At 60.5% G+C, this 27,987-nt stretch overlaps 1 protein-coding gene across 10 annotated transcripts; it reads right to left on the bottom strand.

Moving 5' to 3' along the window:
- Positions 1-86: 86 nt before the first annotated feature.
- On the bottom strand, positions 87-27,776 carry SREBF1 (sterol regulatory element binding transcription factor 1). 10 transcript variants are annotated; one of them, XM_066264457.1, is made up of 20 exons: positions 27,474-27,776; positions 12,112-12,169; positions 10,356-10,787; positions 9,787-9,959; positions 7,037-7,174; positions 6,734-6,955; positions 5,948-6,062; positions 5,562-5,773; positions 5,129-5,330; positions 4,814-4,992; positions 4,261-4,522; positions 4,011-4,177; positions 3,691-3,859; positions 3,095-3,203; positions 2,715-2,824; positions 2,480-2,612; positions 2,170-2,332; positions 1,518-1,718; positions 1,299-1,410; positions 554-929 (listed from the first exon to the last, which is right to left on the bottom strand). In XM_066264457.1, the coding sequence occupies exons 1-20, from the start codon at positions 27,588-27,590 to the stop codon at positions 700-702; spliced, it is 3,504 nt and encodes a 1,167-aa protein (XP_066120554.1). In that variant the 5' UTR covers positions 27,591-27,776; the 3' UTR covers positions 554-699. The 10 variants fall into 10 exon arrangements, with proteins under 10 accessions (XP_066120555.1, XP_066120554.1, XP_066120548.1 ...); XM_066264451.1 differs by lacking the exon at positions 12,112-12,169 and having other exon boundaries at positions 5,562-5,827; positions 27,500-27,774; XM_066264450.1 differs by lacking the exon at positions 12,112-12,169 and having other exon boundaries at positions 5,093-5,330; positions 5,562-5,827; positions 27,500-27,773.
- Positions 27,777-27,987: the final 211 nt, after the last annotated feature.

Below are 27,987 nucleotides of genomic sequence, written 5' to 3'. Positions count from 1 at the left end.
GTGGGTGGAAGGCTCCAAAAGAACCTTTATGGTTGGCAAGTACATCAACTGAAGCACACACTCTCCCCAAGGAAACAAAACCCAGATTATAAATAATTTGTCTTTTATTCTCTGTACAAAACTCAACCTATGAAAATAAAGTTTGCAAAAGGCAAAGTAACACTTGGAGACTCAGAAGCCAGGAGGCAGATGCGCCCTGATCTACACTATGTACAGATCTCTCCAGAAGGGAAAGAGGCGTTTTGGAGCAGAGCCCCCTTGCTGGCCGGGAAAGCCAAACTGCCCGCCCCACCCCAAGTTGAGTGACCTCTACTCCCTATCTTCCCTCAGATAGTCTAGGGTGCCCGCAGAGCACAGGCGATAGACCCGACTGGCCGCTGCAATTCCCCGACCGGCCACCAGAGGACAGCACCATCCTGGCCGTTGGTCATCGGGCCGCAGAACCGGCGCTGGAGCTGGAGTTATCGACGGGGTGGCGCCTCTTTGAGCCTCCGGGTCAGACGGCAAAAGCCCCCCGAGGGTCTCCCATTTCCACCTACCCCCCGCCGCTGCAGCGCAATCCCCGGTGAACTGTGCGGATACTGGGGTCTCTGGCGCTGCCTTTGGCATTCGAGGCTCTGGCCCGGGACCCAGCCCATGGGGGTGTCAGGGCGGCTTAAAACAGGGGCCCAGGGGCCGGACCGGACCGCCGGCGGGGCTCTAGCTGTTGGTGACGGTGGTCCCGCCGCCCAGGCGCAGGAGCATCTGCTGGCAGTCGTGCAGCAGCCGGCGGTCCCCGAGCTTCTCGAGCATGCGCTCCGCCTCGGCCAGCATGCCCACGCGCTGCCCGGGCAGCGACAGGAAGCAGGGCGGCAGGTAGCAGGAGGCCAGCAGCAGGGCCTCGGCGTGCTCCCGCCGCGTGGGGCGTGACTCCAGCTCGGCCAGGGCGCCTGCACGCAAACACACACACCACACACACCCACACCCACACCCACACACACACACACACCACACACAGAGCCGTTAGGGGGCGGGGCTTAGGGCCAGGCACAGCCCACGTGACACCCAGCCCCGAACCCCCAGCTCGGGCGCTCAAACCATCTCCGAGCCCCAGGTCTAGGAGAGACTCAGAGACAAGAGGGCACAGTTGTGCATCCCACCAGTGGCAGTGGCCTCATTGGATTGCTCAGATAACTGCCCCAGGGCCCCCCATCTCGCTGTGACACCGTCACACCCTATCTGGGCAGTTCCCACACCCGCGTGGGTAAGACGAGGCTGCCCCCCCACACACCCTGACCGGGGCCACCACCCCCTCTCACCTCCTTTGCCATAGTGCCCAGCCCTCTTCCTTAGACTGCGGTCCAAGAGTTGCTGCGTCCGCGTGGGGCTGGCCCCGGCCATCAGCCGGGCGGTGGCCTCGTGGAGGAACACCTGCAGGAAGGGGGCCAGGCCGGTCAGGGTTCACAGGTGCCCCTCCACGCCCCCCCCAAGCTGCCTCATGCCCCCCACTACGAGGCAAGGGCGCCGTGGGCACTCACCCTCCGCATGGCAGGCTGGAAGCTCTGGGCCAGACGCCTCAGGCCACTCAGATCCCGCTGGAAGCCCCGCAGCTCGAGGGCAGAGGCCTGGGCTCCACTGCCCGAGTTCTGCGCGGCTTGGGCTGGTGCCGATGGCTGCTGCCGTAGCCACAGGCTCGTGCGCGCCATGAGGAGCAGGTCACAGAGGAGCAACTGCACGGCCTGGGGAGGTGGGCAGGGCAGGTCATGGGCGGGGCTCCAGCTCCAGGAGGGGGAGGGTGGGGACCTGCGGTGCCAGGGGCCGGCTCCGGGCTGCACTGCCGAGGCACTGCACCCACCTCACACACATGCAATGCAACAGCAATGCACCTCGGGGCCGCCCGCCTCTGCAGGCCCCCACGCCCACCGCCTGCCGTGACAGCAGCCCCCAAGGAGAGCCCTACCACTGGCCCTGCCCTACCTGATGGGAGGCGGGGCTGATAACACACGGGGCTAACCCTGCTCCCTGGACCCAAGCCTGACCCAGAAAGCAAAGCCAGCTGGGCACCCAGCCGTGCTGTCAGGCCAACCCCACCATCTTCTGTAGCTGCTGGGGGACGGGGGGGAGGGGAACGACCCGGGAGTGGGCAGTTCGGGACCCGTGGATCTGCCAGGCCCCTGGTCCGGCCCTCACCTTGTCGATGGAGCTGCCGGCTGGGGTGGTCAGGCTGTCCTGCAGGTACCCACTGGCCTTCTCGCAGACGGCCAGGCTGGCTGGGCCAGATTCGGCCTTCCCACGGCCCAGCAGGGCCCGGGCAGCCCTGAAGGAATGCAGAGCTGCCCTGGGCAAGGGTCTCCTGTTGAGGCCAGGGCAGAGGAGAGATGGTCAGTCCCGGCCACAGGCCCTCACAGAGCTCCCCGCTGCCCCGGTTCCAGCTTCATGACAAAGAAAGAGGGCCAGGCCGGGGGCACAACGCTGGCAGAAGCAGCTGGCCAGCACTCACTCGGACTCCTGCAGGGCGCGGGGGAGGTGCTCCACCAGCGGGTAGAGCCGTTCAGCGGCGTCCTCATCCCTCCGCAGCCAGTGGGTCACCACAGCCATCAGCGAGGCCCACCACTTGGCCACGGGGTCTGTGCCTGCAGGGGGCGGAGGTGCAGACAGGGGTGCTCCGTGACCCTGAGCCCCCCTGCGCCTGGGGGGGCTGAGCGGGCAGTCACGGGCCGGGGGCCTGGGCTCACCAGTGGGGGTGGCTGTGCTGGAGCTGACAGAGAAGCTGCAGGCCGGAGCCCCGGCAGCATCAGAACAGCTGTTCAGCAGCTGCAGGTACCCGAGGGCATCCGAGAACTCCCTGTGGCAGGAGAGACTGGCTGTTAGGACAGGTGGCGAGGGTCCTGGGAGGGCACCGGCCCTCCTCGCCTTCCCGCCACAGCACAGCCTGGCGTCCTGGCTCTACAGCGTGGCACTGTCTCCTCCTGCCAGGCCGGTGGGGAAAACAGACCCCGGGAGGAGCTGAGAGCCACCTGAGGCCATGCAGTGAGTCAACAGTCGAGTGGCTGTGGCCACCTCCACAAACCCCTGGACACAGCCCTTGCCCCGCGGGGCGCATGGGGGCACTCACCTGTCCCCGTCAGCCGAGGCAGGGCTGGGGCTGGGCTTGGCCACACAATTCAGTGCTTGCTCCAAGAGATGTTCTCGGAATATCTGAGTCACCTGGGCCAAGGGGTCCACTGTGGGGAGGAGTGGGTGAGTGGGGGGGCTTTCTACTCTCCATATTCCCCTCTCCACAACCAGGGTTCTTTCCTGGGCACACAGGTGGGCGTGGCTCTGGGACAGATAAAAGTCGGTGAATAAACATCCTAGCCCCTGCTCCTAGATAGGATAACCTACACTCAGACAGGGTCATCTCCTCCCTAACACGCCCTTATCAGCTCTGTCCCTCTCCTGTCCGACCTCCTCACTGCACAGTGGTGTTGCCTGGGATCACCTCCCCAGTCAACCACCTGCCCCCAGATCCCCGTCTTCATCTGCTGCTGAGGAGCCCTGATGGAGAGACACCCAGCCCCCAGTGCAGAAACAGATGGCCGGGCAACAGATGGGGCGGGCAGGGACACCCAGAGAGGCAGGGGACGGGGACAGGGCAGGAACGAGGATGAGAAACAGAGATGGGGAACAGAGGAGGAGGACGGGGGACGGATGGAACCGGAGAGAGCGCACCTGGGTTCCCGGCGGAGCTGTACAGGCTGACCCTCGGGGGGCCGCCCACAGTCCAGTCCCCGTCCACGAAGAAACGGTGGCCCACAGGGTGGCAGAGCCACTGCACGGTGAGCGGCGCTGACCCACTCTGTGCCAGGCAGGCCTGGCGGGCACTACTCAGGAAGCAGCGCTGTGGCGACAGGGAGGTGGGCGGTCACCCTGGACCCAGGCAGGGGCTGACACCCCAGCGAGGCCTGGAGTCTGCCTGCCCCGTGACCAAGCGCCTCCCCCGGTCCAGCCCCCTCCTCAGCCCTGTCCTCACCAGCATACCACCCGCTCACCATCAGAAACCGGAAGGCCCGTGGCAGGCTGGTCTTGACCATCAGTGCAGCGGCCGCGTAGATCTCAGCCAGCGTGGCCACCGACACGGCGTCCCCTGCACACTCCGCCAGGTTCAGCGCACTCAGTGCCAGGTGAGCAGCCGTGAGGTGCCCACCCGCGTACTTCCCTGGGGAACGGACAGGGCGTGAGGCCCGGGCATGGTGCAGAAGGGGCAGGGGTCCCTCCAGCCCAGCTCCTTGCCCACCGTACCTGTGGCATGAAGCTGGTGCAGCTTATGGTAGACGAGGGCTGCATCCCGGGCACTGGTGTGGGCATCGGCCCGCAGAGCGCAGTCCCTCTGCAGGCCTCCTGCCCGGCTGGCCAGCCAGCGGCCCACCCAGAGGCGCTGCAGCAGGAGGCGGATCAGGTTCCAGAGCAGGCTGCAGGCCAGGTCCAGGTGGGAGGTGGGCAGGGGCCGGCCCAGGGCACGCAGGGCCAGCCACAGCTGCTGGGCGGCCTGGGCAAAGTCCCCCTGCGGACAAGGGTTTTCTGGGTGAAGCAGGGCCCCAGCATCCCAGGCACATGACATCCCTCTAGCTCTGCAGATCCCACCACCTTGGGCTCCCTGCTATGACCCCAGTGTCCTGCAGCTATGTGGAGCTGGGCCCCCAACGGTCACTGGGAGACTGAGCAGTAGACAAGAGTGAAGGGGACAGAGCAGATTCACGGGTCACTCGGAGGGCAGGGAAGAGGGGGTGGCACCCAGCAACTCCCTAGGTGCCGAGGCCCCCCCCCCGTCCACCTGCAGGGCCCAGCCCCTTACCCTGGCCAGGTCCAGGTCAGCCTGCTTGCGGTGCCTCCAGAAGTGCACGGCCGGGCCCGAGTGCGGCCGTGTGACCGGCTCTCCATAGACGAAGAGAAGTGCCAAGGAGACCAGCACCAGCAGCCCATTAGTCAGCCAGACCAGCGGGGGCAGCAGCCTCGGTGCCCACCCAGGGCCATCTAGGGACAGACAGCAAGGCTGGGTGGGACGCGGCTCCCAGAAATGGAGAGCCCAAGCCCGCAGGCAGGGGTCTGCACCCTCAGCAGTCCCTGCTCCTACCTCTCTGCCAAGGATATCCATGGTGGCCTGTCCTACCTCTGTCCTCAGCACCCAGCATGCTGCGCCCAGAGCCCTGGTGGACGCTGGTCGCATCTGAGGGGCCGGGGAGACCCCAGCCGCCGAGCAGGGAGGCCAGAGGGTTGCAGGAGAGACAGAGGAAGACGAGGGCACACAGGGCCAGGCGGGAGCGGTCCAGCATGCCCCGGCTCTGGGGGGACGGCAGCTGCTCTGGCTTCACCTGGTGGGGTGGGCAGGCCGGTGAGGGTCCCGTGGGACTGGCCCCGAGAGCATGGCTTGGGGAAGAGGTCAGCACTCCACCCACCCTTACCCAGGGACCCCACATGGCTCCAGGCCTCGGATTTCCTGTCCATAAAATGGGAGGTGGGCATGTTGGGGGCTTGTTTCTGAGCCAGTCCTAGGGCTCAGAGAGCACTAGGAGACAAAAGGGGACCACATGGCAGGGCCCAACCTGGCTGTCCTCGAAGACTGGGCTGTCGGGCTCCGAGTCACTGCCACTGCCACCACTCCTGCTGCCGAGGGACAAGGGGCTGCTCTGGGAGGGCGAGCCTGCATCCGAAGGTGGTGGGCTCAGTGTGTCCACCACCTCGGGCTTGACGCCCTCCATGGGCATGTCCGAGTGTCCTCTACTGCCACAAGCTGACACCGGGTCCTTCGGAGGTTCTACAGGTGGGGAAAGGAGCAGGGCTGGAGTTCGGGCGAAACCGACTGAAGGCCCTGGCGGAGGGGAAAGGAGAGACCAAGGGCCCTTGGAGGGTCGGAGCTGCAGGTGAGACCAGGGCGGGGGCAGGGCTAGAGGTGGGGCCAGACCCCGGGCCACGGGAGGTCAGGACTCACTGCTCTTGGGGGCAGCACTGCGCAGACTCGAGTTCTCCTGCTTGAGTTTCTGGTTACTCTGTTGCAGAAAGTGGATGTAGTCGATGGCCTTGCGCAGGACAGCAGATTTATTCAGCTGCAGGGGTGGGAGGGAGACAGCACGGGCAGCCAGTCAGGCCTGGCACCTCAGCAAGGGGACCCTGGGGATGCTTTGGGGCACATCTGCCTTAGGGCCTTTGCACTCACTGTTCCTTCTACATGGAATGTTCCTCCCTCAGTACAACCTTCCTCACAGGATGGGCATGAGGATTAATATGCAGAATGCACACAACAGTGTTGAACTGCTATTATCATTACTACCATCTTCTTATTTCACTCCCTCACCCCCTTGGTACTTGCTGCACGTACATCAGGTCACTTTGGGGGGCCTTCCCTGCCTGATCCCATCTGCGAATCTCACCGTCCCCCTTGCGGGTTTATTTTCTCCCAGAGCACTTAGAACCACCTGGCTTACACCCCCCACTACTCGTCTCGTTTACTGTCACCCCCCGACTAGCATGTCAGTCCCCCAGCAGGAGGATTATTGTCAGTCTGTTCACTTCTTCACCTCCGGGGGCTCAGAGCAGCTGCTGGTGCACGAAGGCCTCCGTAACGTTTAGCTGAATAAACAAAGCTGGCCAGGCCCAAGCAGACTGAAGCCAAGACCCGTCTGGCCAAGCCCAGTCCAAACCCTTCCCTTCCTTCCAGCTGCCGCCTTCCCCTGAGTCTGCCCACGCCATGCCTGTGCCGGCCGGCCGGCGCCCACACCTTCGCCTCCGTGCCCACCACCAGGTCCTTGAGCTCGATGATCTTGTCGTTGATGGAGGAGCGGTAGCGTTTCTCAATGGCGTTGTGGGCCGTGCGCTTCTCGCCACGGCTCTGGGACGAGCCTGGGGCCTTTCCACTGGCCACCAGCCGATTGATGGGCAGCTTGTCGGTGTCCACTACCAACGGCACAGTCGCCAGGATGGTTCCGCCGCTCACCAGGGTCTGCAGAGCCAGGTAGGGGTTACCAGGTGGGTACGCAGGTGGGGAGACCACACACCCTTCTGCCCAGCCGATGCCACCCACCTGCAAGGGCCCAGTCTGCACAGCTGTGCCAGGGGCCAGGGAGCCGACCCCCGCCGCCTTCACCGGGGCCCCCAGGTCTGTCTTCACGGTTGTCAGGAGCAGCGAGTCGGCTTTGATGAAGTGAGGCTGCAGCAGGACCTGAGGAACGGAGGGGGGGGGCGGTCTCAGGTACTCATGTGTGCCCGGGCCAGTGGCCGCCACCCCCCAAACACCTGGACCAGTCCGTCTCAGCTACTCACTGTGTGCCCACCCCCCAAACACCTGGACTAGTCCGCCTCAGCTACTCATGTGTGCCCACCCCCCAAACACCTGGACCAGTCCGCCTCAGCTACTCACTGTGTGCCCACCCCCCAAACTCCTGGACCAGTCCGTCTCAGCTACTCACTGTGTGCCCGGGCCAGTGGCCGCCACCCCTCAAACACCTGGACCAGTCCGCCTCAGCTACTCACTGTGTGCCCACCCCCCAAACTCCTGGACCAGTCCGTCTCAGCTACTCACTGTGTGCCCACCCCCCAAACTCCTGGACCAGTCCGTCTCAGCTACTCACTGTGTGCCCACCCCCCAAACACCTGGACCAGTCCGTCTCAGCTACTCACTGTGTGCCCTCCCCCCAAACTCCTGGACCAGTCCGTCTCAGCTACTCATGTGTGCCCACCCCCCAAACTCCTGGACCAGTCCGTCTCAGCCACTCACTGTGTGCCCACCCCCCAAACTCCTGGACCAGTCCGCCTCAGCCACTCACTGTGTGCCCGGGCCAGCGGCCGCCACCCCCCAAACACCTGGACCAGTCCGCCTCAGCTACTCATGTGTGCCCACCCCCCAAACTCCTGGACCAGTCCGCCTCAGCTACTCATGTGTGCCCACCCCCCAAACTCCTGGACCAGTCCGCCTCAGCTACTCATGTGTGCCCACCCCCCAAACTCCTGGACCAGTCCGTCTCAGCTACTCACTGTGTGCCCGGGCCAGTGGCCGCCATCCCCCAAACACCTGGACCAGTCCGTCTCAGCTACTCATGTGTGCCCGGGCCAGCGGCCGCCATCCCCCAAACACCTGGACCAGTCCGTCTCAGCTACTCATGTGTGCCCGGGCCAGCGGCCGCCACCCCCCAAACACCTGGACCAGTCCGTCTCAGCTACTCACTGTGTGCCCACCCCCCAAACTCCTGGACCAGTCCGTCTCAGCTACTCACTGTGTGCCCACCCCCCAAACACCTGGACCAGTCTGTCTCAGCTACTCATGTGTGCCCACCCCCCAAACTCCTGGACCAGTCCGTCTCAGCTACTCACTGTGTGCCCACCCCCCAAACACCTGGACCAGTCTGTCTCAGCTACTCATGTGTGCCCACCCCCCAAACTCCTGGACCAGTCCGTCTCAGCTACTCACTGTGTGCCTGGGCCAGTGGCCGCCACCCCCCAAACACCTGGACCAGTCCGCCTCAGCTACTCACTGTGTGCCCACCCCCCAAACACCTGGACCAGTCCGTCTCAGCTACTCATGTGTGCCCACTCCCCAAACTCTGGACCAGTCCGTCTCAGCTACTCATGTGTGCCCACTCCCCAAACACCTGGACCAGTCCGTCTCAGCTACTCACTGTGTGCCCACCCCCCAAACTCCTGGACCAGTCCGCCTCAGCTACTCACTGTGTGCCCGGGCCAGTGGCCCCCCCCCACAAAACACCTGGACCAGTCCGCCTCAGCTACTCACTGTGTGCCTGGGCCAGTGGCCGCCACCCCCCAAACACCTGGACCAGTCCGCCTCAGCTACTCACTGTGTGCCCGGGCCAGTGGCCCCCCCCACAAAACACCGGGACCAGTCCGTCTCAGCTACTCACTGTGTGCCTGGGCCAGTGGCCCCCCCACAAAACACCTGGACCAGTCCGTCTCAGCTACTCATGTGTGCCCACTCCCCAAACTCCTGGACCAGTCCGTCTCAGCTACTCACTGTGTGCCCACCCCCCAAACTCCTGGACCAGTCCGCCTCAGCTACTCATGTGTGCCCACCCCCCAAACTCCTGGACCAGTCCGCCTCAGCTACTCACTGTGTGCCCAGGCCAGTGGCCGCCACCCCCCAAACACCTGGACCAGTCCGCCTCAGCTACTCACTGTGTGCCCGGGCCAGTGGCCGCCACCCCCCAAACTCCTGGACCAGTCCGTCTCAGCTACTCACTGTGTGCCCGGGCCAGTGGCCCCCCCACAAAACACCTGGACCAGTCCGTCTCAGCTACTCATGTGTGCCCACTCCCCAAACTCCTGGACCAGTCCGTCTCAGCTACTCACTGTGTGCCCACCCCCCAAACTCCTGGACCAGTCCGCCTCAGCTACTCATGTGTGCCCACCCCCCAAACTCCTGGACCAGTCCGTCTCAGCTACTCACTGTGTGCCCACCCCCCAAACTCCTGGACCAGTCCGCCTCAGCTACTCATGTGTGCCCACTCCCCAAACTCCTGGACCAGTCCGTCTCAGCTACTCACTGTGTGCCCACCCCCCAAACTCCTGGACCAGTCCGCCTCAGCTACTCATGTGTGCCCACCCCCCAAACTCCTGGACCAGTCCGCCTCAGCTACTCACTGTGTGCCCAGGCCAGTGGCTGCCACCCCCCAAACACCTGGACCAGTCCGCCTCAGCTACTCACTGTGTGCCCAGGCCAGTGGCCGCCACCCCCCAAACTCCTGGACCAGTCCGTCTCAGCTACTCACTGTGTGCCCGGGCCAGTGGCCGCCACCCCCCAAACACCTGGACCAGTCCCCTTACCGGGACCTGCTGGATCTGCGAGGTGACAGTGGTCGTTCCAGGGGCCACTGTGGTGGTGGCGGTGGCTGTCAGCAGTTGATGGGGGGCTGCACTCTGAACCTGGGTCTGCAAGGAGATGGGCGGGACCCCGGCCGGGCCAGGCAGCGGCTGTGGGGTGCTCCCTGGAGGGGACCCTGCAGAGATGAAGTCTGGGGCTGTAGGTACAATCTGCTCCAAGCAACCGACGTCCAGCCCATCCTCAGATCCATATCCCCGTGTGGCCCTGGATGAGTCTCGACCCCTTGGGGCCTCAGTTTGCTATCTCCACATCCCCCGCCTGGGGCTCTGCTGGGGACGTGCCAGCTTTGCAGCCAGGCGTGCGTCGTCGGAAGAGCAGCACTGACGTGGGCACCCCAGGAGAGGGGGGGCCGGGCTTAACCCAACCACAAGGGCACAGGTGCTGCTGGCAGTGGCGTCTCGCGCAGCAGAGAGGAGGCCGGTTTTTAATCCTGCCAGTTCCTCTCCCAGGACCACAGCGGACCCTCCTCCCTGCGCCCCAGCTGGCCCCTCCCTCCACACCCCCCCCTTACCTGTGGAAAGGCTTCCGGAAGGGCTGGGATAGCCCAACACGGGGGCAGAGCTGAACTGCGGGGCGGCTGGCGCGGGGAAGCTCGGGGGCAGGAGGGCCCCCGGCAGGGGCTGTGGGCTGGGGGTCCGCAAGGCGGTCAGTGGCACTGGCTCTTCCTTGATACCAGGTCCAGGGGAGAAGGCAGGCCCGGATGGGTACATCTTCAATGTGGGCGCAGGCTGGGGAGGGGACAACAGTGGGGGTACTGCCTTGGGTGCCCCCAGAAGGCCTTCCAGCGAGGAGCTCATAGTGGCACGAGGTAAAGACAAGCTGCTGCCCGGGGAGCTGGCTTCCGGACTGGTGGGGTCAGTGCCCCCTGCTCCACCCCCAGCATAAGGTGGGTCGAACAGCCCCGGGAAGTCACTGTCTTGGTTGTTGATGAGCTGAAGCATGTCTGGGGGAGAGAGGAGGCTGTGTGAGCAACAGTGGAGCAGGGGCTGGCCCTGCAAGGCGCTTCACACATTTGCACGTCCCTGTCCACAGGGCTCCACAAGTGCAAGCAGTGCCAGGTGCTTCACCTGTTATCAGAAAGCCCTACACCAACTCGATGAGGTCAGTGACACGCAGGGCCAAGGCCCCACAAGGGTCATTAACTTGCCCCACATACCTAGGCGGAGGCAGAACTGGGGCTTGGGCCCAAGAGTCCTGACTCCAGGGCTGCCATCACCAACCCATTGCTCTGTGAAACGGACCGAGGCCTTGGGGCCGAGTCAGATGCTAGCCACAGGAGTACCAACCAGGGTGTCTGCGTGTTCTGGGCACAAGCCCAGACGCTGTCTGTAGCCAAGCACACGCAGGACCTGGCTGTTCAGGGCTTTGGTTTCCCCTCTATAAAAGCGCATGTTGTCTGCTCTGACCCCTTCCTCCTTGTTCAGACTGGAGCACTATCCACCACTGCCAGCCTGGCCACACGCCCTCTCCCCCACGCTGGCGACCGCAGCCTAGCTGCATCAGCCTGGGGCCCTCTAACCCACTGTGGGCAGCTAACCACTGGGTCAAAGGACCCTGCAGGACCCACGAGCACAACCCTGGGAGTCCCCAAATCCCCCCAAGACCCAGGCCTGAGCTACCGTCTCAGTTTCCTCATCCCTCACCCACACAACAATAAAAGATTAAACCTTTTGGCAGGGCCACTAAAAGGCTTTGCAGGCAGGCAGCTGGCACAGAATGGGGACTCAATCTTGCCGGACTCCTTCCTGACAGGTGCCCAGGCAGGAAAGGGACTACAGTGTGGGGGCCTCTTTATGGCCTCCAACAGAGCAGGATGGGGATGTCAAGCTCAGCCTTCTGGGTTCTCAAATAGAAACATTTTGTGGGGCCCCCTGCCCAGGTTTATGCGGGTCAGTAACTATTTTCACTTGCAGGATCTCCGGCCCTTCACCCCAGTCCTCACGGGGCCTCTCTGACAGGAGGGGAAACGAACTGAACGCAGGGCTGGGGTCCCCGATTTGGACAATCCCGACAGAAAGACCACCGGCCCTCCTCCCAGCTGCCCCCTCTGCCCCGGGGGAGGGTAACAAGGCAGAGGAGTGTCCACTGCCCGTCCTAAGAGCTGGGGAGCGGTAGGCCTTCCCTCTCGGGAACCTGTTTTCCTATTCGGAGTCCGACAGCCGCCCCTCACTCACAGGCGCCCCCCTTCAAGGGAACCGGGGCGCGCGACCCCGCATCGGAGATGGAGGCTCAGTAATAAAGGGGGGGAAGTCCTCCAAAAAAAATACCTTCGAACGTGCAATCCATGGCTCCGCGGCCTGCCGCCCCTTTGGGGCGTCCAGCCAGCTGGGCCAGCGGGTGTCCGCGCCGACTGCACCTGCCGGGACTCGGCGGCGCTTTAAAGCCCGGCGGGGAGCCCGCCCCGCCCACCCGCAGGCCACGCCCCAGCCGGCCACGCCCCAGCCGCGGCCCGGGCATGGGGTGAGCGCACGCCGCCAATCAGCGGCCGCGCCCCGCCCCCTCCGGGCCCCGCCCCGCCCCGACGACTCCGGTTCGGGTATCACCCCGCGACTCCCGAGGGGCTGGGGTTACCCGCGGGCGCCCGTCCTTAACCCGCTCCGCGCCGACAGCCGCCGGGGTTACTGGCGGTCACCCGGCTCCCACCCGCTCCGTCTCCGCCTATGATGGGCGCCGCGGAGCGGGCACCGGCCCGGGAAGATCCGGGCAGCGACGCCCCAACACCCCAGAGCTCTGTGTTCGAAACCGCTGGCTCGCGGACACCCTGAGCGGGTCTCCACCGCTCTGAGGCTCAGTTTAACCTTCCAGAAAATGGAACGATCACACCTCCTTGACCTCGAATGGAATATAAAGGAGATAGCGGGGTGGTTCGCTCAGTGCCCAAGAAACCCTTAAATAAGGCCCAGGCTGCGGGGACCTACCCTTCCTGGGGCAACTGAGGCATGGGGCCACCAGCCCGCCCCATGAACACCAGATTGCTAACAGGCCACTGCCGAGAAACTGAAGCCCAGAGTGAGGAAGGGAAAACCCCACCTCAAATACCCATCCAGATCATACTTGAGTATCCTGACTCCAGGACATAGGTCCCTTTGCAGAGAGAGGGACCTGGGTCTGGGATGGTGCGGAGGTGGGGGGGTCAGTGAAGTCTTCCCTGCCCCCCCAAACTCTCAGGGCCCCCAGCCCATGCAGGCTGTTCATTCACTTGTAGGGTCCTGGGAGGCCAAGAGGGGCCCCCAGGACAGATGAGGAAGGCAGGGTGTCAGGCCTGAGGTGAAAGGTTGTGCAGAGCTTCTGAGGGGGTATCTAGGCCTATCCCCCTTCTATGTGAGGTCAGAGTTCAACACACATAGCGACCAACAGCGCCCGTGTTACCGACTCAGGCTTCTGTGATCAGACCACCAGCAAGGCCTGATCCAGCCTTTGACTGCAGCTCGGGCCAGCCTCCTCCTGCCCCCCCCCAGCTCCTGCCAACTTGGAGGGGGGCCAAATCTTGGGCAGGTGGGCATGGGGACTGGACAGATGGTGTGGGGGACCAGAGCCCTCCTGCCCCAGCTGCCCTCCCTTCTCCAGGGGCCTAAATGAGGAAACTCGACCTCCTCTTCACACACACGCCCCGTCTCCCCAACAGGCCCTTCCTCAGTCTTGTAGGGGTGCCGGGGACAACAGCCTTCTCCTCTCTCCTCCGCCTAGGGGGTGCTCACACCCTCACTCGCCCCCAAAACCCCCGCTGGGGTAAAGGCTCTGACCTCACTGAGTAACTGTGGACAAGGGTGCCCAGGCCGGAGGCCTGGCTAGAGCTTGGCAGGACGACCTCAGCGCTCCGGTCTTCCCTTCCGCCCCATCCTTCTCCTCCCTACACAGTTTCCTGCCTCTCTGTTTTCCTCTTCTCACATCTCTGTGCTCTGCCCCCATCCCATTCAGACCGGGGTGGCAGGAGTCCGGAGGCTGGCCTGGGGGCAGAGGGCACAGTCTAAGCTAGGATGCAGCGAGGAAGGACTGGGTGCCATGTCACTAGGCACCCGGTGGCATGGGGCGAGGCCAGCCAATCCCCTGAACTCATGGCCTGACCAGTCTCCACATCACTCTTTCCTGGGGCTGGATCTGTGGCCAATCTCTGCAGAAGTTGGCGTGCCAGGGCTCAGTCTGGAGGCGGGTGTGTGTGTGTGTGTGTGTGTGTGTGTGTGGAAACTTGAAAACCAGCCCCATAGCCCCCCGCCCACCCCCCCAGATCCAGCCACGCGCCCACTCTTTCCCCACTGGCTTCGTGAACCGGGGCAGGTCACCACGACCACCCCCGCTCCCAAGCTTCTATGCCTGGTCTCACGGGGGATTCTAAGAGAGCCAGCGTGTGAAGCATCCATCACCCAGCAAGGTCCCTGGCAGGTGAATCCCTCTGCTGCAACTGGGATGCTCCAGAACTACACAGAAAGTCGGGGTGGGGGGTGAGCTGCCCCACATTTGGAATGCTCAGGCTGGAACGCCACATGCACTTGAAGGAGGCTGTTTTCTGGAGAGATGAGGTGAAGTAGAGAGCACCCAGGGTACACAGTTTAAGGAAGCAACTCTCCTGCCTTGTCCAGTCCCAGCCCCGGGAGCCAGGACAGTGGGCCCAGAAGACTGACCTCCCACACAGAGGAGACTCAGAAGGGACATGTGGCTCCTGCGGGCACTCTCTGAACACAGGGGAAGAGAGGGAGGCACCGGGGACCTACCTACCTCCCCCACCCCCATTTCTCACCTTTCCTCCTCCCACCCCACCCAGCCTGGATTCCTTTTCCCTCTCCTTCTTCCTCTCCGGTCCTGATTCTATCAGAACCCAACAGGAAACCTGAAACGGCCCCTTTCCCTCCCTCCCTGGCTCTACCTTCAAACCTCTCTCTGAAGGCCAATGTGGGTCAGCCTTTTATTCTCTGGCCTGTTTATTCTGTGAGGCCATGACAGACATCCCGGAAGGGCCCACCACACTATGGACTTGCAGGAGCCCAGCAATGACCATCACAGGAGCCCGTTGAACACCTGCACGAGGCCTTGAACCCCACCCTCTGCTTGCATGCCTCCCAGCACAGGGAGCTCACCACTTATACGACATGGCCTGGTTCATGAAGCCAGACCTACTTCCCTCATAATAACAACTGCCCTTCCCTAAGTGTCTGCTGTGTGTGAGGCCCGTGCCAGGTACTGAAAATACAGGGACACAGAACAAAGACCTTCCCTTGGGGAGCTTATGTTCCGTGAGGGAGACAAGGGCTTGCAAACACATGGAGGAATGTGGGTGCAGGTGGCGATGAGCACATGGAAAAACAGAGGCAGGGGAGAGAGTGTGAGGGACCGCTGCAATGAGGTAGTCAGGGCGGGCCTCTCTGGGGAGGTGGCATCTGACTAAAAGCCTGAATGAAATAAGAGGAAGAGAACAGTCTTGGGAGGAAGAAACAGCAAGTGTGAAAGTGCCCTAAGGTAGTTGCAAGCTTGATGTGATGTTGACACAACCAGAGGCCAGGGTGGCTGTGGCGAGGGCGGGGTGGGGGCAGAGGTCAGGGGGGCAGCCTGGGCGCCTCGGAGCTGGGATTCCAATCCAAGCTGGTCTGGCACCTGTGCCAGGGACACCAATTTTCCAAAAGGGTACGGGCAGGAAAGAAAGGGATTTACAAACCGTCCTGTGAGTGCAGGTCACAGAGGGTGCGCGAAGGTGCAGAACACGACACAAAATAAAAGCAGCCCCGCCCCACGTGGCTTGTGGGGCCCCCAAGGGCATCCCACTTCTGCGGGGCGGGGATGGGTGCTCCCCCACATGCCAGGGAGCTGGGGCTGCACTCTGTCTGCCGCCGTCCCTGCGGCCCCCACCAGCGCCCCCCTGGTCACCCCAGGGTGGGGGTTCTCGTGTTCTCAGCTGGTCGTGTATGCCCCGGGGGGTGGGGGGGGACACAGGCCACCCTTTGTGCATTCAGGACTGCCCCAGGGGGGCAAGTGTGTGCTGGCTTTTCCTGGAATAGGATGGGCCCTACAGCCTGACCAGGAAACAGACTGAGAGGACAGCCACGGGCCCAAGGCCGACTGGAGAGGCTGGGACTCAGACCCTGGCCCACCAAACTCCCAAGCCCACACTTGGCAGTCCCAGCCCGCCAGAAGCCCCAACTCCAGCCTGGTTCTGCCCGACTTGCCGTCGCCACTTGTCTCAGGTTGGGACAGCAACACAAAGCTCTTCAAGGCTCAGCTCGGGCACTGCCTCCTCCTGGAAGCCTTCCTAACCACCAGCAGAGGCCAGGCTACAGCTGGCCCCTCCAGGCAGAGCTGAGCCTGAACCACCTCTGTGACCCCGGCAGCACCCAGCCCCGGGCCAGCAGAGACAAGGGCTGTGCCGACTGCTGCCGCCACCCTCCTGCTGGACTCTGCCGGCCAGCAGGCTCTCCTGCCTCAGCTCTGGCTGAGCCTTGCTTCCCTGTCTGCCTTCTAAGCGCCTCGTGCCATGCAACGCTGCCTTGCGTTTCCCAGACTGTTCCCTCTCCCAGGAAAGCCCTTCCCGCTGTCCTCTGTCCACCGGGAAACCTACTATTCCCCCTTCAAAGCTTGCTCTGACGCCCCTCCTCAGATCTGCCCCTCCATACACCAGCTCCCAAACACACCGGTCAAGGAAGCCTGAACAGGACCCTGGAAGATGGCCATTTACAAGAGGCAGACCGGGGCCAGTTCAGACATCTTGTCCGGGGTGTAGGCTCGGGGCCCGTGCCGACTCTGGAAGCTGAAAAGGAACACCCCACGGGCCCGATGCAGTGGCGGTTTGGGGGGCTGTCCTCTACCGCTGAGCAAGTTCCCAGTCACAGCAGCAGCAGAGCTGCAGGTCTCGAGATGAGTGATATCTATTTCTCCCTTTGGGGCCGTTTCCCCTGCAGCCCGTACTATGCAGGGCCTGTGGTCCAAAGGCAGCCTGCTGTTTTCTCTGCAGAAGATAAGCCCCTTTTTTACAACCCCCCCGCAACGTGCGTGCCCCGCTTCACGGCATCGCCAACGCGTGCCCCGCTTCACGGCATCGCCAACGCGTGCCCCGTTTCACGGCATCGCCAACACTGGGTTTTATTGTTTTTATTTGCTTTTGGTGGCTTGTTCAGTCCCAGGAGCTGGGTGACTTGGAACGTCCTCCGAGATGCTTTAATGTGCATTTCCCAGACGGCCCTGCGGTGTTCTGTGCGGGGGGACAATCGCCTGTGCCCCAGACCCGGCAACACTGTGCCCCTTGCAGGGCCGCCCCTCCGGGAAGCTCTCCCTTCCTGTGCGCCTGGCCCCCCCTGTTGTTTCTCCCAGGTCTCTCGCTCCTTCACACACTCACACACACTCACACACACACACTCACACTCATACTCACATACACTCACACGCACATACACTCACACACTCACACGCACATACACTTACACACACACTCACACGCACATACACTCACACATACATACACTTACACACACACTCATACTCACATACACTCACACGCACATACACTCACACACATACTCACACACACACGCACATACACTTACACACACTCACACTCACATACACTCACACACACACTCACACGCACATACACTCACACATACATACACTTACACACATACACACTCACATATACTCACACACACATACACTCACAAACACATATACTTACACACACATATACTCACACACACACGCACTCACACGCTCACACATACACATGCACACACACACACACATACACACACACTCACATGCGCGCGCACACACACACATACACACACACACTCACACACACCGCTCTGCTGCCCCGGGCCTGCCCAGCCAGGTTGGGTGGCCGTGGGATGGTGGTGAGCCCAGTCTCGAGGCCTTTGTCCCTCCTCTGTGCACTGAGTGAAGAAGTAACAATACCGCCATTTCTGAGGGGCCTTCTGGCTCTAGTCTCATCTTCAACAACACGACTTGTTCCTGAGGGGTCAGGTGGGGGTAGGGACAGGAAGCCTCCCCACCCCCCCACTGGCCTTGACCTGTCCCAGGTGGTGTCCCACCTAGAAACCCGGCATCCCCAAATGGTGGATGCTCAAAACAACCTAGAAACTTGCAACACAGGCTCCTTGGACAACCACTGCTGACATCTGTCTAGCTAAATATACCAGGTATCAGGCCCGTTACATGCTCTAAGTGATCACACTAACTGGCATTGGTTGAGGGCCTACTATGTGTCGTATACGGCTTAAGTACTTGACCTGAGAGTTCACCTGATGGGCCACAACTCTAAAAAACTGCTTCCATGATGATTCCCAGTACACTGATGAGAACATGAAGGTCAGAGAGGTCAAGCCGCTCTGTCCACAGCCACACAATAGAGGCTGAACTTGGAGACCTCTGGGCCCCAAGCCTTTCCGCTGCAGGGAGAATGGGGACCCCAGAGACCCGCCATGGGAACAGCGGGCTCGAGGTGTGACTAGGAGGGGCAGGCCCACTGGAGATAGCTGGGTGTCAGGTGGGGGGCTTGAGTGGGGTTCCAGGTCAGATGGACGGACTTCCCCAGCCCTCCCCCACCCCCACCAAACCCCAAATCCAGCAGGGGACTCACAAACCTGGAACCAGACTAACAGACACCCCCACACACACTTCCCAGGATACTGGGCCAGGAGCCCCCCTTCTGGGGCCATGTGGGCCGTGAGTGTCAAACGTGTGCAGTCCTGGTCAGTTCCAGGATCAAAGGGCACATCCTTAGGGGTCAGGTGGGGGTAGGGGTAGGAAGCCCCCCCACTGGCCTTGACCAGTCCCACGCTGTCTCCCACCCTGAAGATAAGGCCAGAGACACTTCCTGTGGCCCGCACGGCCGCTCCCACCAGGGCTGCACCTGCCGCAGGGAAAAGTCCAGATCCCAGGTCTCTGCCCGGAGGTGAACCCTGCCTGGGGCTGACTCAGGATGTTTATGTCCGGCCGGGTGACCACTGAGCAGGAGGGAACTGCCTGCCACCTGCCTGTCTGTCTGTTGAACCCACTCCCAGCATGCTTCTCTCTGTCCTCCCAACCCTGTCCTCCCAACCCTGTCCTCTCAGAGGCACTGGGGCTGGGACCCACAGGGCTCGGGGGCAGAAAACCTCAGCCTCTCCCGCCCGCTGTCCAGGGTTGGTCCCTGCAGCTCAGAGAAGGCAGGGCGCTCTCCCTAGGAAAACAGCAAGGCAGCGCCACACGGGACCGACGTTCTGAGGCCCCAGGATGGGAAGGCCAGATGACAAAGGCAGAAAAGGGGATGGGAAGGGAAACTCCGGATAGGAGCGGTCTCTCTCAGGCTGTACGTACCCCCGAGGGGCTCTGGACACAGGGCCCAGGAGGAGGGCACCTCACCAGAACAGGGGCATGGGGAATGTCTGTGTAGTAGGCTCTGGATGAATAGGAAGAGCAGGTCTGGCAGCCTTACAGGTCTTGAATGCCACGCCGAAACAGGCAACTCTGTCTTGGGCGCACTGGAGAGCCATGAGTGGTCTGGGAAAGGGGGGGCGTGCGTCCAGACACTGAGAGCTGGGCAGTCGGCAGTCTCAGGCTGTGTTTTCTAAGGAGGGTCTGTGGTTAGTGGGACCAGGGAGAGAACTGGGCACAAGATATGGTGGGGAGAGGTGCCAGGTGGCAGTGTGTTTTGTGTCCTCGGCACCAGGGCTGGCCTGGGTCTCAAAAACAGCCACACACAGGCTCTGGCCGGTTGGCTCAGCGGTAGAGCTCGGCCTGGCGTGCGGGGGACCCGGGTTCGATTCCCAGCCAGGGCACATAGGAGAAGCGCCCATTTGCTTCTCCACACCCCCCCTCCTTCCTCTCTGTCTCTCTCTTCCCCTCCCGCAGCCAAGGCTCCATTGGAGCAAAGTTGGCCCGGGCGCTGAGGATGGCTCTTTGGCCTCTGCCTCAGGCGCTAGAGTGGCTCTGGTCGCAACAGAGCGACGCCCCAAAGGGGCAGAGCATTGCTCCCTGGTGGGCAGAGCGTCGCCCCCTGGTGGGCGTGCCAGGTGGATCCCGGTCGGGCGCATGCGGGAGTCTGACTGCCTCCCCGTTTCCAGCTTCAGAAATGTACAAAAAAACCCACAAAAAACAAACAGCCACACACAAGGGCTGGAACCTGAGTCAGGCTCCCCTGTGATTGGCTCAGGCACCTTGGGAGGGACCCCAAGGCCAAGAGACCTCCAGAAATCACTGCCAGGAAGGCTACCCTGGATTGTCAGACCCCCAGGGCAGGACAGACAGAGTGTACCTGGGGGTGTCCAGGCAGAGGAGGTCAGCTATGCCACCAAAGGCTTTAGGCCAACAAGAGTCCCCGGGTGACCTCTCGGCCAGGACCACCCCCCGGGCTGGATGTGGAGTCCCTGACCAGAACTCCATTCCCATCTGCCTCTTCTGCATTTAGAAGCACGTGCAAAATCTGATAAGTTAGTGGGAAGGTGAAGACTGCCACCAGTTTAACAATAATCCCAAACATGGGCACAGAGGGGCTGCTCTCAGGGTCCCTCTGCCCACAGCCGCCACTGGACCCCCAAGCACAGGGCAGGAAAGGGGGCCCGTGAAGGAGGCCATCGCGCTCTGCCGCCAGGGCAGAGGTCTCGCCCACGGAACAGAGGGCTCTGCAGCTCCACCCAAGCCCGTCCGCATGACAGAGGACTTTGCTGGCAGGGTGGGGCTCAAGGCTGCCTGGTGCCCGTCCTCGGTCTCATGACTCCAAGCTCAGGGAGAGGGAGGTGGCCTTGTGGCCTCTGACCTGTCTGCGACCCACTCCCAGGCTCCAGCACCGCCCCCCAGGAAGCAGCCTCTTGCGTTCTCTGCTCTAGTGCCCAACCCCCCAACCCCTAACCCCACTCTTAGGAGCCCCGAGATTAACAGCTAAGGGCATGGGCTCTGAAGCCCACCGCCTGAGTCTGAACCCTGGCTTGGCCATGCTCTGGCTGTGCGAGCTAAGGCAAGACTCTTGACCTCTCTGTGCCTCATGTGTTCACCCAGTAGGAGAAGATCCTAGGTCTGCCCACCAGGACTGTCAGGAGGACTCAATGGCTGGCCCAGTCTCTGGCACACAACAAGTGCCCGTCAGTTCCCTGTGTTGTGATCCTCCAACCCAGCCGCCGCCGCAGGGAACTCACGACAAGGAATGCAAGCATGGCAGTGCCCCGGTCCAGCCCCCTCCCCAAGACTCCCCACTGCTTCCTCAATCTGGCCCAGCTCCACATCCTGGCACCTCAGCCCACCTCTCAACCCTTGCTCCTCTCTGAGGACCTGGAGACCCTGGGGCAGGGGTCGGGAACCTTTCTGGCTGAGAGAGCCACGAACACCACATATTTTAAAATGTAATTCCGTGAGAGCCATACAACGACCCGTGTATGTTACACATTACCCAATAAAAATTTGTTGTTGTCCCGGAGGACAGCTGTGATTGGCTCCAGCCACCTGCAACCATGAACATGAACGGTAGGAAATGAATGGACTGTAATACATGAGAATGTTTTATATTTTTAACGTTACAATTTTTTTAAATTAAAGATTTGTCTGCGAGCCAGATGCAGCCATCAGAAGAGCCACATCTGGCTCGCAGCCATAGGTTCCGGACCCCTGCCCTGGGGGGGGGGGTCAGGGGAAAGCCCAGACGGCAGCCCAACCTCAGACCAGCAATCTCCGCCCCCAAGCCTCAGCCTCTCTGTAGAACCAAAGGAGGTCCCACCAGGCAAACACTGGCCTTGGGTGTTGTCCACTGCCGCACATTTCATGAGGACAGAACAAGCTGGGTGTCCACCAAAGGGCGACAGGTATGCAAGCCAGAGACCCTGACTGTGGTCTGGCTGTTTACAACGGACCCTATTCCATTTATAAAGTGGTCACCTGGGGCCAGGGTGGACCCGGAGCAGCTGCAAAGAAGCACGAGAGATCTTATAGGGGCGATGAAAATGTTCTTCAACCAACTGGTGAGGCATCTCCCCCCGCCCCCGACTTGGTAAATTCACTAAAATTCACTGAGTTGTATACTTAAAATGGATAAATCTTTGACAGGTAAATTATACCTCACTAACGTTGTTTTTCAAAAGGGGATCAAGAAGTGTGGAGGCATTCCGAAAAAATATATATACAGGCACACGAGAATAGTTACCATGTGATTGACAGCTTATCTGTGGGGGGCAGGGTTAGGTTTTCTTTTCTTTTTAGTCGCTTGCGCTTTCTAATTTTTCTACAATACAGAGATTAGTTGTGTAATTAGGGAAAAGAGCAGAAAAGTCTGAATAAAAAAACAAGAAATCCTCTGTCACGGTGGGCAAACCCTCACGTCTATCCAACCCAGTGAGAGTCCTGCCCACACTGTGGCCAGCAGCAGTGGCTCGGGCCCTGGCTCTGCGCTGTCCTCCTGCCCACACTGTGGCCAGCAGCAGTGGCTCCGGCCAGTGACTCTGCGCTGTCCTCCTGCCCACACTGTGGCCAGCAGCAGTGGCTCCGGCCAGTGACTCTGCGCTGTCCTCCTGCCCACACTGTGGCCAGCAGCAGTGGCTCAGACCCTGGCTCTGTGCTGTCCTCCTGCCCACACTGTGGCCAGCAGCAGTGGCTCGGGCCCTGGCTCTGTGCTGTCCTCCTGCCCACACTGGCCAGCAGCAGTGGCTCCGGGCAGTGACTCTGCGCTGTCCTCCTGCCCACACTGTGGCCAGCAGCAGTGGCTCCGGCCAGTGACTCTGCGCTGTCCTCCTGCCCACACTGTGGCCAGCAGCAGTGGCTCGGGCCCTGGCTCTGTGCTGTCCTCCTGCCCACACTGTGGCCAGCAGCAGTGGCTCCGGCCAGTGACTCCGTGCTGTCCTCCTGCCCACACTGTGGCCAGGAGCAGTGGCTCGGGCCCTGGCTCTGTGCTGTCCTCCTGCCCACACTGTGGCCAGCAGCAGTGGCTCGGGCCCTGGCTCTGTGCTGTCCTCCTGCCCACACTGTGGCCAGGAGCAGTGGCTCGGGCCCTGGCTCTGCGCTGTGGCACATGACAGTGTGGTGGCGACTAGGTGGGGGGCACAGATCTGCAGCCTCAAGCACCGAGCACAGGGCTGGGAAGCTGCAGGCCTCTCTGAGGTCGTGTCCTCTTTTTCCCGCCCACCCCTGCCAGAAGCTGGGGGCGGGGGCTCTCAGTCCTGAACCCTGCCCATGAGTTTCTGCCCTTCAGGGCCAGTAACTGGAAGTGGACCACGCGTTTTTCCCTTCCCTGAGCTCAGGCAAGAAGTCAGACACGGTTCTGAGATTAAATTCACCCAGCAAGAGGCCCAGCTGTTCTCTTTCTCTCAGATTAGAGTCTGATCTCCACTCGTCCCCACCCCCAGTGACAACTGCCCATTACTGACTTTGGGTCCCAGGGGTTAAGGTTAGGCTTAGGGTTAGGAGAATGTTTCTATAAACGAGTCCACAAGACCTGGACCTGGACACCCCTATTCCTGTACCAGGACACCCCTGTTCCAACATGAAGGGAAGCATTCGAATCTGGGGGGGAGGGGTGAAAGGGTTTGTGCAGGATGGCAGAGGAAGTAAGTCGTGTCCAGATTCAGGTCCCCAAAGCTCAGGTCTGCACCGCTTGGTCATGGAACCTTCCGGGTCCCACTCACTGAATCTAGTATTTGTGGAACCGTCAGCTGGGTCCCACTGGGATCTCCCCAGGGCCTGGGGGTTGGGACTCAAAACCCAGCGACCAGGGTCTCCTTCCCTCCGGCCCTGTCCTCGCCTGGTCTCTGGTCTCAGGGGAAGCAGGCTGATAAGCACCCCTGCTGGCAACCTGTAAGGCTGAAGCAGACGCCTCTGGTTCTGTCCATGCCAGGCAGACCAGGCTCCACCAAAACCGCCGTGTCCATCCAGCTTGTGGGAAGCCTGAGCGCTTGGCCTCAGCCTCCCTGTCAGTCAATGCACCTTGGCCAGAGTGGCTGGCCTGCACAGCCTCCACAGGGGGCAGTTTGCTAGGGCTTCGCTTGGCCCCGGCCCCATCTACCAAGAGAGGGGCAACCACCATCTAATGGGGACCTGCTTACACCACGGTCCCCCAACCCCTTCTCTGTAAACTCGTGTGTGGAGACCACCATACTTTCCTCCATAATGGTTGTACTACTTTACAGTCCCACCAACAGTGAATGAGGGTTCCTTTTTCTCCACAGCCGCTCCAACATTTGCTATTACCTGTCTTGTTGATAATAGCTAATCTAACAGGTGTGAGGTGGTATCTCATTGCAGTTTTGATTTGCATTTCTCTAATAACTAAAGAAGATGAGCATCTTTTCATATATCTGTTGGCCATTTGTACTTCCTCCTGGGAGAAGTGTCTGTTCATGTCCTCTTCCCATTTTTTTTATTGGATTGTTTGTTTGTTTGATTGTTGTTGAGTTTTATGAGTTCTTTGTAAATTTTGGATATTAGGCCCTTATCTGAGCTGTTGTTTGAAAATATCATTTCCCATTTAGCTGTCTGTCTATTTTGTTGTCAGTTTCTCTTGCTGTACAAAAACTTTTTAGTCTGATGTGGTCCCATTCATTTATCTTTGCCTTCACTTCCCTTGCCTTTGGAGTCAAATTCATAAAATACTCTTTAAAACCCAGGTCCATGAGTTTAGTACCTATGTCTTCTTCTATGTACTTTATTGTTTCAGGTCTTATATTTAGGTCTTTGATCCATTTTTAATTAATTTTAGTACAAGGAGACAAACTGTAGTCCAGTTTCATTCTTTTCCATGTGGCTTTCCAGTTTTCCCAGCACCATTTGTTGAAGAGGCTTTCTTTTCTCCATTGTGTGTTGTTGGCCCCTTTATCAAAGATTATTTGACCATATATATGTGGTTTTATTTCTGGGCTTTCTATTCTGTTCCATTGGTCTGAGTGTCTATTTTTCTGCCAATACCATGCTGTTTTGATTATCATGGCCCTATAATATAGTTTGAAGTCAGGTATTATAATGCCCCCAGCTTCACTCTTTTTCCTTAGGATTGCTTTGGCTATTCGGGGTTTTTTATAGTTCCATATAAATCTGATGATTTTTTGTTCCACTTCTTTAAAGAATGTCATAGGAATTTTGATGGGAATTGCATTAAATTTATAAATTATTTTGGGTAATATGGCCATTTTGATTATATTTATTCTTCCTATCCACGAACAAGGAATATTTTTCCATCTCATTGTATCTTTTTCGATTTCCCTTAACAATGCTTTGTAGTTTTCGTTATATAGGTCCTTTACATTCTTTGTTATGTTTATTCCTAGGTATTTTTTTGTTGTTGTTGCAATCGTGAAGGGGATTACTTTTTTTAGTTAGTTTTCTAATATTTCATTGTTGGCATATAGAAAGGCTATGGACTTTTGTATTGTTAATTTTGTATCCTATGACCTTACTGAAAACAGAACTACCTTATGACCCAGCAATCCCTCTACTGGGTATATACCCCCAAAACTCAGAAACATTGATATATAAAGACACATGTAGCCCCATGTTCATTGCAGCATTGTTCACAGTGGCCAAGAAATGGAAACAACCAAAAAGCCCTTCAATAGAAGACTGGATAAAGAAGATGTGGCACATATACACTATGGAATACTACTCAGCCATAAGAAATGATGACATTGGATCATTTACAACAAAATGGTGGGATCTTGCCCTGGCCGGTTGGCTCAGCGGTAGAGCGTCGGCCTAGCGTGCGGAGGACCCGGGTTCAATTCCCAGCCAGGGCACACAGGAGAAGCGCCCATTTGCTTCTCCACCCCTCCGCCACACCTTCCTCTCTGTCTCTCTCTTCCCCTCCCGCAGCCAAGGCTCCATTGAAGCAAAGATGGCCCGGGCGCTGGGGATGGCTCTGTGGCCTCTGCCTCAGGCGCTAGAGTGGCTCTGGTTGCAACATGGCGACGCCCAGGATGGGCAGAGCATCGCCCCCTGGTGGGCAGAGCTTCGCCCCTGGTGGGCGTGCCGGGTGGATCCCGGTCGGGCGCATGCGGGAGTCTGTCTGACTGTCTCTCCCTGTTTCCAGCTTCAGAAAAATGAAAAAAAAAAAAAAAGAAAAGAAACAAAATGGTGGGATCTTGATAACATTATACGGAGTGAAATAAGTAAATCAGAAAAAAACAAGAACTACATGATTCCATACATTGGTGGAACATAAAAACAAGACTAAGAGCCTGACCAGGTGGTGGTGCAGTGGATGGAGCGTCAGACTGGGATGCGGAAGGACCCAGGTTCGAGACCCTGAGGTCGCCAGCTTGAGCACAGGCTCATCTGGCTTGAGCAAAGCGCGCCAGCTTGGACCCAAGGTCGCTGGCTCCAGCAAGGGGTTCCTCAGTCTGCTGAAGGCCCGCGGTCAAGGCACATATGAGAAAGCAATCAATGAACAACTAAAGTGTCGCAACGAAAAACTGATGATTGATGCTTCTCATCTCTCTCCGTTCCTGTCTGTCTGTTCCTATCTGTCCCTCTCTCTGTCCCTGTAAATAAGTAAATAAAAAAAACAAAAACAAAAAACGAGACTAAGAGACATGGACAAGAGTGTGGTGGTTACTAGGGGTGGGGGGAGGGGAAGGGGGAGGGGCACAAAGAAAACTAGATAGAAGGTGACGGAGGACAATCTGACTTTGGGTGACGGGTATGCAACATAATTAAATGACAAGATAACCTGGACATGTTTTCTTTGAATATATGTACCCTGATTTATTGATGTCACCCTATTGACATTAATAATTTATTTATATAAAAAAATGTCCTAATCCGCCGCTGCACCACCTGCCCTCACCCTGGCAGACCGGGCCCGGTGACCCTTTGGCCTACCTTCTCCACTTCACCTGCCGGGCATTTCCTCCAGCTGCTCAGACGCGGGCCTTTGCCCTGGCTGGCCGTGCTGCGGGCCAGCCCGGGGGTAACACCCCTCTCCGCTAGCCCCGGGGCTGACGCTCAAGTCTCAAGGCCCAAGTAGGCTCGATGAGGTCCTGCCCCATCTCTGGACCCCATCAGGGAGGTCCTGCCCCATCTCTGGACCCGAGTACACAAGGCCGCTAGCTCCACACCGGCCCCTCTTCCATCCCCGAGTGCAACGGCACACCCTTATCCGTTTTGCCAGTTTCTTTGGGGGGATTTCTGAGCTCTCCAGATAGGGAGGAGGCCCAGGTCTCTGCACCCCCAGTGTCTAGGTTGGGGCGTCACTGGTAGTCAATAAACAGGCCATGATACGCCGACCGGGCGGGGAGCGGCGAGAGGACGAGCCGCGCGCGCGCGCACGCGCACACGCGCACGGGCTCCGGCGGCGCCGAGCTGAACTCCGGGGCCCGAGGGAATGACCGCGAGTAACCCCGCGCTGACGTCACGGACGGGAGGGGCGGGGCCTCGGCAACACCCGGGTGTCCCGCTCGCGCCGCCGCCGCGGGACTGAGCTCACCCGCCGCACCGCGCGGGGCCCGCACCGGGGCCGCCCCGAGGCGCACGTGTGCCGGACGCGCACCGCCTGGGGGCCCGTGGCGGCGCCGCCCGTGGACACGCCAGCGGGCAGCGGGGAGGCCCCGCGCGGAGTGCCCGGCGCGGCGCGCGCTCCGAGTTGCGAGGACGCGGGGTGCCCCGCGCGCATTGGCAGCGGCAGCAGCGCCCACGCCCGCGCTCGCCCGGGAGGACAAAGGCCGGCGTCCCCTGCGCGCCCCACTCGCGCGGAGCCCGGCCCGGACGCACCTTCGATGTCCGTCAGCAGCGCCACGTCCAGCTCGCACGGCTCGGCCAGCGCCTGCTCCAAGGCCGCCTCGGGAAAGGGCGGCTCATCCATGGCGCCGTTGCCACCTCGGCTCGGTCCCCCGCGGGCGCGGACTTCCGCCACGAGCCTTGCGTCCGCCGGGTCCGCGCGTTCGCGTCCCGCCCCGACCTCGCTGGCGGCCCGGCGCCGGCGAAAAGTTCCTCGGAAACTGGGTTCCTCGGCGGCGGCTCCGCCGGGGCGGGCAGGGCGGGGCGGGATCTGGCGCGGCGGCCCCGCCCCCCGGGACAGACGGCCCCGCCCCACCTGGCGGGAGCGGCGACCCCTCCACCAGAGTGCCCTCCGGGCTTTCAGCCGCCTCGGGCTGACTGCTGCCGAGGTCGGACAGGCCAAGGCCACTGAATGGAAGCCCCAGGACTGGGCCCTTCCCAGAGGTCTCTGGACTTTGGGGGGGGGGGGAGGAGGCACGGGG

Source organism: Saccopteryx bilineata, chromosome 2 (genome assembly GCF_036850765.1).
Source record: "Saccopteryx bilineata isolate mSacBil1 chromosome 2, mSacBil1_pri_phased_curated, whole genome shotgun sequence".
Lineage (NCBI taxonomy): Eukaryota > Metazoa > Chordata > Mammalia > Chiroptera > Emballonuridae > Saccopteryx > Saccopteryx bilineata.
This window is presented reverse-complemented; position numbering and strand designations above follow the sequence as displayed.

Bases quoted from the DNA above. Each gene is read 5' to 3' on its own strand.
- SREBF1 (XM_066264458.1), bottom strand. From the start codon at position 27,590: ATGGATGAGCCGCCCTTTCCCGAGGCGGCCTTGGAGCAGGCGCTGGCC. The intron at 6,956-7,036 runs GTGGGTGGCATC...CTGGCTCTGCAG, and splicing joins TGCAGACTGGGCCCTTGCAG to ACCCTGGTGAGCGGCGGAAC. The intron at 4,523-4,813 runs GTAAGGGGCTGG...CCTTGTCCGCAG, and splicing joins CTGACCTGGACCTGGCCAGG to GGGGACTTTGCCCAGGCCGC.